The sequence below is a fragment of the Salvelinus namaycush genome, chromosome 5, assembly GCF_016432855.1.
Source record: "Salvelinus namaycush isolate Seneca chromosome 5, SaNama_1.0, whole genome shotgun sequence".
Taxonomy (NCBI): domain Eukaryota; kingdom Metazoa; phylum Chordata; class Actinopteri; order Salmoniformes; family Salmonidae; genus Salvelinus; species Salvelinus namaycush.
This window is the reverse complement of record NC_052311.1, coordinates 28,603,775-28,619,597: the sequence shown is the minus strand read 5'-3', so window position 1 is coordinate 28,619,597 and position 15,823 is coordinate 28,603,775. Positions and strand designations below refer to the sequence as shown.

General features: G+C 41.2%; 1 protein-coding gene across 1 annotated transcript; it reads left to right on the top strand.

Moving 5' to 3' along the window:
- Nucleotides 1–1,761: 1,761 nt before the first annotated feature.
- Nucleotides 1,762–3,658, top strand: LOC120047476 (mid1-interacting protein 1-like). The gene is made up of 2 exons (XM_038993007.1): nucleotides 1,762–1,871; nucleotides 2,380–3,658. The coding sequence occupies exon 2, from the start codon at nucleotides 2,470–2,472 to the stop codon at nucleotides 2,959–2,961; it is 492 nt and encodes a 163-aa protein (XP_038848935.1). The 5' UTR covers nucleotides 1,762–1,871; nucleotides 2,380–2,469; the 3' UTR covers nucleotides 2,962–3,658.
- The last annotated feature ends 12,165 nt before the right edge of the window (nucleotides 3,659–15,823 follow it).

Genomic DNA, 15,823 nt, shown 5'->3' with positions numbered 1-15,823 from the left:
GCTGAGGAGATGGTTGTCCTTCTGGAAGGTTCTCCCATCTCCACAGAGGAACTCTTGACCTCTGTCAGAGTGACCATCGGGTTCTTGGTGACCTCCCTGACTAAGGCCCTTTTCCCCCGATTGCTCAGTTTGGCTGGGCGGCCAGCTCTAGGAAGAGTCTTGGTGGTTCCAAACTTCTTCCATTTAATAATGATGGAGGCCACTGTGTTCTTGGGATCTTCAATGCTGCAGAAATGTTATAGTACCCTTCCCCAGATCTGTACCTCGACACAATCCTGCCTCGGGGCTCTACAGACAATTCATTCAACCTCATGGCTTGGTTTCTTCTCTGACATGCACTGTCAACTGTGGGACCTTATATAGACAGGTGTGGGCCTATCCAAATCATGTCCAATCAATGGAATTTACCACAGGTGGACTCCAATCAAGGATGATCAATGGAAACAGGATGCACCTGAGCTCAATTTCGAGTCTGATAGCAAAGGGTCTGAATACTTATGTGAATAAGGTATTTCTGTTTTTTTTTTGTAATACATTTGCAAAAAGGTCTAAAAAACTTTTTTGCTTTGTCATTATGGGGTATTGTGTGTAGATTGATGAAGATTTTTATTTTATTTGATCAATTTTAGAATAAGGCTGTAACGTAACAAAATGTGGAAAAAGTCAAGGGGTCTGAATACTTTCCAAATGCACTGTATTTCAGTGTCGTTGACTGCGATGTGGATATCAGTAAAAACTTGAACTCTAACTTTTATTAAATGTAATGTCAAACTCATTTTTATATATTAAATCACTTACTAAATACAGCTATGAATACCTATAACCACACTATCCCAGCAATCACAGCAATGCAATCCCTGTTCATAAATGAGCATGTTTTGTTATTATAATCATATGCTATACAACAAAAGCTGAAATGTATAAATATAATGTTTAAATCAATGAAAAGATAGTAAAATGCAAAGCACAATATGATTTTGAGTTATTTCTACCATATTATGTATCTGCTTGAATTTACCACTCGTTTCAGCATGGATGTGGCTTGTGTTGAAATGAACACCAGATGACAGTATTGTAAACCCCTAGTGATTTCTAAAAGGCTGTGACTCACACAGAGCCTTTAGAAAATAGACCCCAATTATCCTATGGATCCAATTGTCTCACACAATTTGTGGCCAAGGTAACTTTTCAAGTCAGTCCACTTCTGTATTTTCATATGACAGCATGTCATTAATTATTTATGAAGCAAGACTGTCCTTCCTGTTCAGTGTACACTGAAAACTTTCAACTGTCATAGTTTCAAGTATTCTAGTTAATCATGTCAGCCGTTTCATTGTGTGCTTGTATCTTATTTAGTAGGCCTAGCCTATGAGAGCAAAAGTAGGATAGGACTCATGATAAATAGGCACATAAGGCCTACTATACTGTAGACTATTACATAATAGGGTAATAGGCTAATAATAATAACATATATTTTTACAAACGAGTGCATTGAAATTACCATTCATGATTAGAACTAAAATAATTGCCATATACAAACACCGATTCACTCATTATGATTTTTGAAACAATGTATCAAGCTTAAATATAAGGTAACATTACTGTGGGTCTTTGCTGCGGACAAGCTCACGAAATAATGTGCTCTCTGATTGGTTTTTATCACTGTCAGTAACCTAAAGTTAACGCCCAATTTCCTCAATACTATCCTATTGCGCCATTGATATCGTGAAGTGGGAGAGGTCGTTTTTTTCTAGCCGGCGTGCCCACTATAAAGCTCCACGTCAGGCTACAAAAGCCGAGGACGTCTATACATACTTGTTCTTGTACAGGCGGGTGGAGCAAGGAATATAATCAAGAAAGAGTTTGCACAGGTTAGTATTTGTTTTGTTCAAGACTTACCGTTTATTTGGGCGTTCTCAGTTTTCTGTAAATATGGCAAGGTCAAGTAGCTACTATACAAGATTTTACAGGAAGCGCTACCGGTTAAATGTATAACGCCTTGCTGTTTGTTCCCTACATTGCGGGAAAATGTTTCTGATCGCGTAGGCTACCTTCGTTTTTAGTGTGGGCATTCTGTTCTGTGTCATTGGCATCCCAAACCATAGCCTACTCTGGTACGCAGTAGTCAGATTAATCCTTTAAGCCCTGTCTATGAAGTCACGCTTATTTTACCAGCTGAAAATGTCATACGCAGACAATGGTGGTGCATGCCTTTTGCTGCGTTCTTAGTGGGCTGATGTGATGGCCTATTATTTAGTAGGCCGTTCTATTCGGGTGGCTGTATTCTGTTGACCAAAGGCCTTTGTTTATAGCTCTGGGATGCAATATTCTTTCTTTTTGTATACCTTTGTCTCATGGCTTCAATGTTTCTATTTCCAGTGACATTTGGATCATCAGTCAGCCTTAACATCAAACTTTTCCTTACTCCACCTGTTTCCTGCAAACCCAAGTCTTGCCAAAACCTCCACAATGATGCAAATTAGCAGTGACCCGGCCAGCAACAAGAACTCCCTCCTCAATGTGATGCACCGCTTCATCGCTGCAACCAACAACATGGATGAGACCATCATGGTACCCAGCCTGTTGCGGGATGTGCCCCTGGAGGTGCAGGAGAGCCAGCAGGTTGAGGTGGTGGAGAACAACGAGCCTCCTTACCCTAACAAGCAGAAGGACATGTACGAGCACTACCTCCTCCTCAAGTCCATCAAGAACGACATGGAGTGGGGCCTGCTGAAGAGGGAGATGAGCGGTGGGGCCAGCTTCCTGGAAATGGCTGTCAAGCAAGAGGAGCAGCAGTTGATAATTGGGGAGCTCCCTGGTGAAGAGGGCTCTGATCTGGAAGGCCAGTTCCACTACCACCTCAGGGGACTGTTTGGCGTCCTGTCAAAACTCACAGTGCAAGCAGACCACCTCACCAACCGCTACAAGAGGGAGATCGGAGGTGGTAACTTCATGCGATAGGGTCACTTTTGACTGACCTTGGACTGCTTGACTCAAACACAAAGTGGTGTTATCGGAGACTTAGTGCAACTGACCAAGGACCGGTGTACTGACCAGGGCCTGGTTTCCCAGGAGCATCTTAAGGCTTGTTAATGGTTAGAACCATAGGATCCTATGGTTCTAATGATGAACTTAGCCTAAAGATTATTTTGGGATACCGGGCCCTGAGCTACTTGACTTTCAATCCTGACTTGAGTAGTGACACACCACCCCCTCTCTCGTCCCTTGCTTCCCAAAGCTCCACTAATCATACATTTTAAACCAATCTGATTGACACCTGCACATGTTCCTGAATATTTAAGGTCATGTCTGATTTGTTGAACTGTGCATTGTAAGTTTATCAGAGTTGACATTTCATGCTTATTGGCTGTTTACAGAGTTGTTGGTATCGTATTTGGAGTCTCGTTGACTCATGGCTCTGGTAGGTAGATAACCGTCAGTCTTCATTTCAAGTCCAAACATTCAATGTGGATTCACGTGTATGTCAATGGAACTGGGTGTCTGTATGCCATGTCTTTTGTAAATGTCTCTAAAAAGGTTTGACTGCAGGAGTATTTAGAATGCTGGTTGTTCTGTCCCTCCTTAAAATGTAAAGCACACTTTAGCATCTGGACTTGTTTTAAGGGCCTTTTAATAAATAAAAAAAAGTTATGATATATTCATGTCTCTGTAGCACTCCTGATGAAACATGCTGTGCCTTGAATTTTTTTAACTCATTCAAGTCCTGCTCCGATGCCCATCTTGTCCACATTGTCTGATGGGTATAAAAATGTCAACCGACCCATTTTGGAGTGACGGTATTGTAACACTATTCCTTTCTGTGTTGTCCTTGGTTATTTCAATTTTTATATTGTGCACAAATGCAGTACAACTAAATAAAGAATTAAACTCCTGTTTGTATTCAGCTCAAATTTGTGTGCAGCTAATGTCAAGGAGTGGTATTGACTAGACTTGTTAAGGATCAATGGATATGCCATTTTCATTCTAGTCGTTTCGTCCCTGGTTTAGTTCTGTCTATATAGCATAGGCTCTCGCTTGGTCTGCATTCCAAATGTTACTTGCTGATTTTTGTGGCAGATTCCTGTTAAGACTAGAAGCTGACTTTGACATGCTATAACATGAGCACTGATTTCTGTACGCATAGTACAATTGCTGTTGTCTTTGTTACAATACAGGCTCCTTGACAGTTTAAAGCAAGTCTGGGCACTAACTTGCATCGTATGAGGTTTATGGAGCATCATGAGCCCTGGCACTTAACCTGGAATGACCTTGGGTGAACATTGATGCAGTTGTCAATCTGTTAGTAATATTTACATTGGAAGGGAAACTTCAAGCTGGGTTATCTGTGGTCATTTGACCCTTAACTATTTCCTGCGTTGAGCTCATGGCTCAATCCCCAAAGGTGTGACTTCTCATGCAAATGACGGGGGCATTTCTGCTGCAGTGGGCCTGGTTAAGGAAATGTAGGTTTATAACTGATTTACAGTGCTTTCGTATGCCATTGAGTCATAAACATATGACTGATTTAACCTCGAGTTCATGACTGTTTTCCTTGTTCCTCGGTCAAATCAATGGCTTTTTAACAAGTAAGTTACCTCAACAATCAGCTGGCAATTGTTCAACCTGCATATCACACAATCTAGTTTGACTCAGATGAGATGGGATTAATAAAAAGTAACATACAGCTATAAAATTATGGCATAAATCTGGGTTTTGACCTAAAGAATATTGCTCTGTTTAATCATCAACACTTCTCAAAGTGCTGAATCAAGACCATTGTTCTCTTAAAATATGGGTCATTGAATTACTTTAATCAAATGTATGTATAAAGCTCTTACATCACATGTCACAAAGTACTTCTACAGAAACCCAGCCTAAAACCCCAAAGAGTAAGCAATGCAGATGTAGACGCAATTAACACAATGGAGTCATTATCCGCTATCATTTGTAAAATCAACACAAAATATATAGGTCAGAAGTTATTGATGAAGATGAGCAAAAAATACATAATACACACCCTGAGCTATATTGTATGCTCAAAATGTAAATTATTTTAAGGGTCAGGGTGCTGGAGTATTGAAAACGGGTGCCAGTACTATCAACCCCTATCTTTTAGAGAATTTTTAGTACTTAATCTCTGAGTATTTTTTTGAGTGTACAATATAGCTCACTATTTGTATTATTTTACTATTTTTTTGCTCATATTTATAAAAGATGCCAATAATTTTAGACCTCAATATATCTATCTATGCTTGATGTGTATCAAACACAAATTATCCATATGGCTTCCTCAAACGGCAATCTCCCACCTCCATCACCCTCTCAACCCCTTCCCTTAGCAACAGCTCCACCAACAGCAGCCAATAGGGTAACAATGCTTTTTTTCTCTCTCAAAGGCACAGCAGTGTTTAAAAGATTGCAGACAGAGGGACAGGACTGGTGAGAGAGCACTGCTAAAAGGGCTACTCTGACCCAACACAAAGCACATTGGGGCATGAAAGGCTCATGTATTAGGCTATGAATACGAGAGCACATTTATATGAAGCTGGGTTCCTGAGTCTTCTCTGTAGATGCTCTCAATGTATGTCGGGAAATATCTGGACAACAAAATTGCTGTAGCAAAGTTGGTCAATCCTTCAGCCCACTCAAGTGAACTGGGTCAACCACACATTTTGGGACAGCTGGTTAGGCTGTTGATAGTGAATGGAAATTGGGTTTCTTCACGTTACGTCCCCACGACTGTTGGCTATCAGAGAGGATAAATTGTCTGTGTGGGGGAGACACATTTTAGCACCATTTGTTGATATAGTCAATGGACTCAAGTGGAGATTATTGTTGACCTTTGTCTGTGGAGCGTGACTGGATTAATACAGTGATCCAAACAAAATGGCTATCAGAGAGGATAAATTGTCTGTGTGGGGAGACACATTTTAGCCCCATTTGTTGATATAGTCAATGGACTCAAGTGGAGATTATTGTTGACCTTTGTCTGTGGAGCGTGACTGGATTAATACAGTGATCCAAACAAAATGGGGTTAATTTCTTAGTCAATTCAGGATCAGAACTGAAATTAAATGAATGAATTGAAAATGTACTTTCAAGAAATTAAAACGTTTTTTAATAGCATAATATCTGAATCCCTTTCCTAAATGGCGTGAGGCCCCTATAGTCACATGGCTCAGCACTGACCAATTGGAGCAACTAAATGTCTTCAGAAACGCTATACAACAAAGGGGTACGATCACACTCATTGCCTCTCCGATTTGAGTAAGTTTCACATGGTGTGGTTGTGATACATTTCACCATGGTCTGTCAGCAATTGTGACATGATTATGAACCAAGAGTCACGTTTGAAAACACTGCAATATTTCTTGTCTACATATGGTCTGTGAGTGTCCGACAAATGCAGTGACAGTTGAATGCAGTAACTGTCCAAATCTAACCAGGTGCTAGGTATTTTAAGTAACAAAGCCATCTATATGTAATGGCAAGACAATTGGCTGTATGTCCTTGATACTCAACCCTCTCTCTCTCTCTCTCTCTCTCTCTCTCTCTCTCTCTCTCTCTCTCTCTCTCTCTCTCTCTCTCTCTCTCTCTCTCTCTCTCTCTGTCTGTCTGTCTGTCTGTCTGTCTGTCTGTCTGTCTGTCTGTCTGTCTGTCTGTCTGTCTGTCTGTCTGTCTGTCTGTCTGTCTGTCTGTCTGTCTGTCTGTCTGTCTGTCTGTCTGTCTGTCTGTCTGTCTGTCTGTCTGTCTGTCTGTCTGTCTGTCTGTCTGTCTGTCTGTCTGTCTGTCTGTCTGTCTGTCTGTCTGTCTGTCTGTCTGTCTGTCTGTCTGTCTGTCTGTCTGTCTGTCTGTCTGTCTGTCTGTCTGTCTGTCTGTCTGTCTGTCTGTCTGTCTGTCTGTCTGTCTGTCTGTCTGTCTGTCTGTCTGTCTGTCTGTCTGTCTGTCTGTCTGTCTGTCTGTCTGTCTGTCTGTGAGTGAAGGGAAATGGATGTAGTGCAATGTGACCAAGGGGGAATTGGATAGCGGCGCGACACTGACGGACACATGAGAGTGTCTGTGTTGCAAGACCCTTCTGAGGCTCTATAAATTGTGAATCTGTTGCCCATGCCGTGGGTCAGCGTGCGACGGCGTGATCACTGACACTTGGCAGGGAGCGACCCCGTTGACTGGCCCATCTCAGCCAGCTGCCCCAGCCATACCTCCTTTTCCCTGCTAGTAGTCGCTGACAACGGATGCTCAACTGCTGCAACACTTTCATCTGGCACGGGCTAGACATTTAACCACACAGACAGGACTCTCAGATAACAATCTTCACGAGGTAGAGTGGACGAATGTATGGCCAAATGAAATGGATGACCTGACCTGAATTGTTGCTGAAGGTCAATTCATTGAGTTGAGCCCTTACTCAGTTGCAAAGCGGTGGTGTCTATCTTTAACTGATTGGCATGGCCTGTTTCTGGTTTAATCAACTGCTTGCTCAGGTAGATTCCCGCCTTACTATGTCAACAGTGCTGCTCCAAGAGTAAACACCTGCATACTGAATATGTTTGCTTGAAACATACTGGCATGCTTGAATGAAACATCCAAGTTCACAGGGAGTTATAGCAACAACAAAAAAACACATCAGGTCTTTGGAGTCCATTGGTCAACCAGCAAGTAAACAGGTCATTCTAATTGGAAGTCATTTGTAGGGTTCCTGTGTACTGTAATGTATACAGCCTGGCTGTCTACTGTTAGTGTTTCTAGGCATTGCTATTTAGTAAAATAACCTGGCTGGATATGCTCACACAACAGCACATGGGGCGTAGCCTTACATTACCCTGCCTTGTACTGCACAAGTCTTATGAGAACCAGCATGCTCTATCAAGTTAATACTAACATTCCTGGCAATGGGAACATCTCTTAAATGGTGAGGAGGACATTGGAAGAAAATTAAGCCAAGGAAATTACAGGGAGTTTCCCTCCCTCACCAAAGTGGATCGTTTTTCAGGAAGTATATTTTACAAGTTATCCATCTGCATAATGGCTTGAGCAATAAAAAAGTGCCTGTCCTCGAACTATGCTCATAAAGGCACAGTAGGCATTTTAAGCCTTTATGCTAGAAATTGACTGATAATTGTCTCAGATTCCTAAGTATATTAATCAATTTAGTTAACTATGCATAGTGGTTGATAATACTAAATAAAGTCTGCATAATAATGTCAAAGGATGCCAAGCAATGCATGTTTTGAGTCAAATCATGCATTGCTTAGCAATCTCATCTATGCTTTTCTCAGTGATCAATCTTTTGCATGCCATATTTGAAAAACAAAGCAACCCTAATGCTTTATCAGCAAAAAGGTGGAGAAGGCCGTCTTTGCTCAATTTACTCGGATAGGCTGCAAGTCTTTTGTTCTAGCAGCCTGGGAAGCAGTTGTGGAGTCGGGAACACTGTGTTCTCATTTGGGCAGATGCTTTCCCACTGAGCTCCTTCAGTGCCCAGCCAGCCCCCCCCCCCCCCCCCCCCCCCCACCCACCCTCCCTCTGCCTTCATAGAGGCTGGGCTGTGCCAGGCCCTTCTTGTACCATCTCAATCCTCGTGCGTGTGCGTGCGTGCGCGTGCGTGTATGTGCGTGGTAAATTAACAAGACAAGTAAATCAAATAATGGGTTTTAAAGGTTTCCTTTGGGGGGGAAGAAACATTAGTTTGTCTACAAGGGGAATCTGGTCTCTGGCTTGTGTGTATATACCAATAGGACAGGAGGAAATCCACCCAGATCTCCCTGTTATCTGAGGGGTCAGTATTCATTGTTAGCACTGCATCATCCCCTTCAGGTGAGTAGGAGCTTGGCCTCTCTCCTGCCTTGGACAGACTTAGCATGATCAGTATGCCTGCTTCGTGCAGAACGTATAGGCGTGGAATGTTGGCGCTTACGTAACAGGCGAGTGGGCGTCGAGCCCAGCTGGCTCTGCTACCGGCCAGTGTCTGACACAGAGTGTCTCTCGCAACGCACTGAAGGCCCACCCAGCCCTGTACACACCACTGCTCTATTAGCTTGATCTAATTAGATCAATAAAATATCCTTGTTTTCACTGGTATTGTGTACCTACGTTGATCCTATGTCAATTCTGTACTGTATGTGAGGTAAATATACCAGGCTACAGTAGATACGCATGGAATGTATTCTGTTGTTGAAACTCCGTTTTTCCCAGGGTTATCTTTGCCCACCACATATATCTATAGCACAAATGTCTTTGTTTTCTACTAGGAATCAGCTTACGGTAATTGTCAGGTGATAAGCATCAGTTTCGCTGGCCTTTCAACCCCCATGTAGAGGAGGCCTGTTCTCAGTGACAGAGCTTGGAGGATACAGAGACAGATTAAAAAGCTGAGTTCTCCACAGGTCAGTGCTTGCATCCATCCTTGGCGGGGAAATTTCAATTAATCTAATCTGCAAGACAAGGACAAGACAATGGCAACGGCTATGTGTGTGCACGGTGCAAGTCAGCGATTCCACCATGAGCTCTTCCACAAGACAAGACCTGAACTCTCACTGCAGACTCACATTCCCCCTTGTAAGATAACCCAAATCAAGGGAGGTGTTGAGCTCTCTCCTCCACATACAATACCTTATATTCTCTAAAACACAATCAAGTCATTTTAAGGATTCAAACCAGCATTGATAGTCTAGCTGTTAGGGAATATGCTGCTATAAGACACACATGAGATTTTAAAATAACTTTCTCCATTGACACGTGAACAAAATCAAGATATAAAGTTCAAACGTGCATCTGTGATCCATGACCTGCAAGTGGTGTCTACACTATAAAAAGCATGCCGTGGACGTGCTGATTGATTGTCTGAATGCAACAGTCTGGCCAAGGCCGGTCAATTACAGTGTGAAATCTGATGTGGAAATATATGTGACAGGCTGTTACTCTCCCTCCTAAGTCTCCTGATATATTTATCCCTCAGGAGCTTAGAGTATGTGTCCGTTAAGTCAACGATAGCAGCAGATTAACCAACTACAGTGGCCTTGGAGGTCAGAGTATTAATAATACCTGCAATGATGAGCAACAGTGTCCTCTTTGCATTGCTCAGCATGTTTGTCTGTGAACTGCTTGCGCATTGCTTTGCAAGACTCTGTGGAGTAGTCGATAGCTAAGATGTTTTTTATGATTCAATATGTGGCGTATACTTGTACGGAAGTTCGAAACAACCCCTTCATACAAACCCTTAGATGAAATGGCAAAAAGATGAAGTATATTTCTAATTTGAATAATTAGTAATAATAATAATAATAATAATAAGTAATACATCAAAATAAGATGGCAATAAGCAGTTTCATTACAAATCATGAGTCAAGGAATATGTTCGACTACACATGTTCTCATTTGCTAGATTTTGACTTTCACATTCATATTCTCAATTACATTGACTGGTGAAGTAAAAATAATGGCTGAAAACCAGAGAACGATACAGTAAGTGTCCGTTGTGGCATATTTAAGATTCTGGGCATCATGGAGTGGTCCTCAGCAGAGTGATATGGTAAGTCGTTTTGAAACCTCCCTTTGTGGGTTTCAAAGAAGACTGTTGCATAACCCAAGGCTTGGTGAAAAAAACTACAGACAACCTCCATGAACCTTGAGAAAGCAGGCAAAAGGGAAGGGGTAGAGGAGGTCCACAAGAAGGGAGCCTAAGGAACATTTGGGAGAACAGGTTTACCTCTTCTGTGGAAGAACATGCAAATATTTCTGAAATAATTGTCAACAGTGTGCAGCTGCAGGGAAAGACTCCTAACATGATTAGAATATTTTTTGCAAAGAACTGGAGAGTGAGTTTATATGTTTTAATGTAATGTCTTATTTTGACAAGGGTGTGATATTTAAGCAATAAGGCCTGAGGAGGTGTGGTATATGGCCAATATACCACGGCTAAGGACTGTTCATAGACACGACGCAACGCGGAGTGCTTGAACACAGCCCTTAGCCATGGTATATTGTCAATATACCACAAACCCCCGAGGTGACTTATTGCTATTATAAACCTGTTTCCAATGTAATTAGAGCAGTAAAAATACATGTTTTGTCATACCCGTGGTATAAGGTCTCATATACCACGGCTGTCAGCCAATCAGCATACAGGGCTCGAACCACCCAGTTCATAATATCAGTTTAATTCGGAGTAAAAATGAGGTCATCTCGCTGATGTAACAGTCCGTTGTTCCCCTCCTCCTAAAGCTTGACTGATATATCACATCATCTTCTGTATTAAAGCTACCCATTCTGTCCTTTTTTGTCAATAAGGTCTGCATATAGGAACAATGAAAAACCACTGCGTGCCTTCTGCGCTCTCCCTTCCTTCTCTTTTCCATGTTAGTCAGTCAGCAGGTCTTGTAGAGACTTGCCCTCGTTTAAAACCAATCACAATTCACTGCCCTAAAACAACAGATGGCCAATGAACGCAGCAGGATCCCAGGGGCTCGGTGAATGGGTGGATCTCAAATCTGGATCCATGTATGATGTCATGACGCTCAATTTACAGGGCTATCAGCAGCTGTGCCTTCCACCCTTGTCAAAGCATTCAAATGTATGCAATTTTTGGCATCCAATTGCCAGATTTTTGATAACCACTTACACAGTATGGATATTGTAGATAAATAAAGTATGATTGTACAGAAAACACATTTTTCAAAGCAGTTGAGCATATAAAATTACGTACCCCTAGATCACGGGTATTCAACTGTTACCCTACGAGGTCCGGAGCCTGCTGGTTTTCTGTTCTACCCGATAATTAATTGTTCCCACCTGTTGTCCCAGGTCTAAATCAGTCCCTGATTAGAGGGGAACAATGAAAAAATGCAGTGGAACTGGCTTCGAGGTCCAGAGATGAGTTTGAAGGGTCTATCTATCCTATACTTGTTGATCTCCCATTCTGCTCCAATAATGACAGAGTTAAACACTATACTATAACAGGGCTCTCCAACCATGTTCCTGGAGAGCTACTGTCATGTAGGTTTTAGGGGGATATATCAACTAAGGGTTCACTCTTGGAACATTAATACCTGTAAGGAACTTGCTACCTAGAAGGAATTGATTGACTCTAGCTCTGCCAGACTGTACAGAAGAAGTGTTGCAGAAGTGCTGAACTATAGTAACTTTGGGGGTTGCAAAGTGCACAAAATGTATAATGGGGGCCCCGCAATGAGGGGCTTGTTCTTTTGGTATGTCAGTGTCATGTTTTAGCCATGCTGGCTGCTGAATCTGTGTGTTGACATACAGTACCAGTCAAAAGGTTGGACACACCTACTCATTCAATAGTTTTTTCTTCATTTTTACTATTTTCTTCATTGTAGAATAATAGTGAAGACATCACAACTATGAAATAACACATATGGAATCATGCAGTAACCAGTGTTAAACAAATCAAAATATACTTTATATTTTAGATTCTTCAAAGTAGCCACCCTTTGCCTTGATGACAACTTTGCACCCTTGGCATTCTCTCAACCAGCTTCATGAGGTAGTCACCTGGAATGCATTTCAGTTGACAGGTGTGCCTTGCTAAAAGTTAATTTGTGGAATTTCTTTCCTTCTTAATGCGTTTGAGCCAATCAGTTGTGTTGTGACAAGGTAGGAGTGGTATACAGAAGATGGCCCTATTTGGTAAAAGACCAAGTCCATAACATGTCAAGAACAGCTCAAATAAGCAGTAACTTTTACAATGTAGAAAATAGTAAAAATAAGAAAAACCCTGGAATGAGTAGGTGTGTCCAAACTTTTGACTGGTACTGTACATGTACGCCGAGGTTTTAAAAAGCTTTTCACTCATGTCTTGTAATTTTTGCTCAGTGACCAACACCTTTTATGACTTCATGAGAAATCTCATGAGATATGCTATCATGGCTTAGTTGTATATCAATATTTCCTGTATTACATCCCTGGAAACCTAACCAGGATGACATCCAGGCTGTCAGGTGCACCTATCGTCTGGAAAAGCACCCTTGGAGACAGTGAGAGGAACACATATGACAAGGAGATATTAACAGGCAGCTTTAGACATACCCCACTGGCACCCTGGTACTTGCAAGTTTCCAAGCATACAATGCAAACATGACATGTCAATACTTCCTTTCTTCAAGACAGATCAGGTGAAGGCGCACATTTCATTTATAGAAACACTGTCTCAATCCCAGGAGTATTCAACTCTTACCCAACGAGTTCCGGAGCCTGCTGGCTTTCTATTCTACCTGCTAATTAACTGCACCCACCTGGTGTCCCAGGTCTAAATCAGTTTAACTCTGTCATTAGTGTAGCAGAATGGGAGATTTAAAAAAGTATAGGATAGATAGACCCTTCAAACTCAACTCTGGACTTCTAATCTAGTTCCACTGCATTTATTAATTGTTCCCCTCTAATCAGGGACTGTCTGGGACAGCCCCAGGATAGATCATTCTATAACAGGCTCTCAAACCCTGTTCCTGGAGAGCTACTGTCCTGTAGGTTTTTAGCTCCAACCCTGATCTAACATGCCTAATTCTAATAACTAGCTGGTTGATAAGCTGAATCAGGTTAGTTACAACTGGGGTTGGAGTGAAAACCTACAGGAGCGTAGCTTTCCAGGAACAGGGTTGGAGAGCCCTGTTCTATATAGATGTCTCACGCGTTGGCAACTTCGACACAGGTGGCATATTTGTGCAACGCACAGCTTGATCACAACTACTCCATAATTTGTAACTGCAACTAATTCCACGTGTTTCTCTGTCAACACGATGTCATCTGGTGGAGAATCTATTTTTATAATAGAAATGTATATGGGCATCACAATTTAGAGTTTTTCAAAGAGTGTTCTAAAATATCCTATAATGACACATTTATTATGTTACGCAGAATTATATCATCAGCAGCATCGGCAGCGGCGGGTGGCAGGTATCCTAGTGGTTAGAACGTTGGGCCAGTAACTAAAAGGTAGCTGGATTGAATCCCCGAGCTGACAAGGTAAAAATCTGTCGTTCTGAACAAGGCAGTTGACCCACTGTTCCCCAGTAGGCCATCGTTGTAAATAAGAATTTGTTCTTAACTGACTTGCCTAGTTTAATAAAGGATAAAAAAAATACAAGTATTTTCAATTGCAAAAACCAAACCCAGTTAAATAAAAAAAACTAGTGGTGATACAGCAAGACGGCCGTGACTTGACGCAGGTAGGCATCTACACTTTGCACCCCTCCAGCTTTACTGATTTATGGCACTAGACTGGGTCACTAGTTCTCTTTTGTGGAGATCATCAAATCCTTATCACAGCACCATGTTGGGGTTTGAGTCATGCTGTGTACCTTCGAATTTCATAGGAAGATGGATATTTCCTTGACAGTGCAAGTTATGATATTTCAGAGAAGTTCATTTCTAATTTACAGTGGGCCTATTTAGGCTATAATTTTTTGAATGTTATTGGCCATCGTGGGCATTAGGCTGATGATAAGATTGGATAGGTTACATACACCTCTTCAAGAGGTCGATTTATCACCAGTCAGAGGATTACGACCAAGTTCCAGCTAACATTTGTGTGCCCTGCACCACACCTATCTATCTGTCTGCCTTTAGACTTACACAATACAGTCTAAAATGTAAAAGGTTGTGGTAAGCGTTATCTTAAAATGAGCTCAGAGCAACTGACTGTAAATATAATACACCCAGATAGCACATAACGTTCTGAGAACCATGTGTTTGGTGCAGGATAGTTGCACATTGTCTTGGTATTTATTACTTTAACAGAACATTTCCTTAAAGTTCAAACATAGTTACATTTCATTTCAATTTTGGTAATGTTCTAGGAACGTTCTCCAACTGGTTTGAGATTGGGAATGTTCTGAAATAGTTCAGAGAACGTTAAGAAACAACGTTTTTCTGTGAGAAGTTCAGTACTTCAGCATAATGTTTCCTACAGGTTTCCTTATGGTTCTATTTAAAGTTCTCAAATTGTTCCAAGAACGTTAAGAAACAATGTTCTTCTGTGTTGAATTTCAGTACTTCAGCATAACATTTCCTCATGGTTCTATTTAAAGTCATGTTCTTAAATTATTCAGAGAATGATAAGAAAACTTTCCATAAGAAAACTTTAGTAATGTTCAGAGAAACTTCTAAGAATGTTATTTTAAAAACATATACATTCCGTTCTCAGTATCAAGAAAACTCCCTCTATCCTGTTAAGGGTGTTCAGGTGTTGGCCGCACCCAGTAATTGGCCACACCTGATTTTAATGAGCACTTGTTTCCTTTGAAATGGGGTCTGTTTAAATAGAATAAAATGAACACCTTTGTATGCGGTTAAAAATGTAGCATGCTAGCGCCATCCTGGTGGCGCAGTGAACTAATTCCATGGATAGTGAACAGAAGATTATAGGTTTGAATCTCACTGATGCTGTGTTACAATAAAAAATATGTTTTTCCATGAATAATGCCTATCTGTGCTTGGAGTTCAAAAAAGTTAACCCAAAATAAGATAGTATTGTTATTAAAAAGACTTGAAACATTCAGTGTAAGTTTTAAGGAAGTTATTCAAAAACCTTCAAATAAGCTATCATTTCTTTTCTCAGAGCATTAATAAAACCTCCCAGGAAAACATTCAGGGAACCATAGTAAAACATTCTCAGAACCTCGATGCAACCTAAAAAAATGTACGTTCCCAGAACAGGTATAATTTTCACTTCCATTCTCAGAACGTTTAAAAAACATTCAGTTTTACCGGTCAGGAAACGTATGGCTTCCTTCCCAGAACCAATGGGAAACCAAAAACGTACGTTCCCACAACTTCCAAGGAAGTAAATGTGCTCGATGGGTATGCT

Bases quoted from the DNA above. Each gene is read 5' to 3' on its own strand.
- LOC120047476 (XM_038993007.1), top strand. From the start codon at position 2,470: ATGATGCAAATTAGCAGTGACCCGGCCAGCAACAAGAACTCCCTCCTC.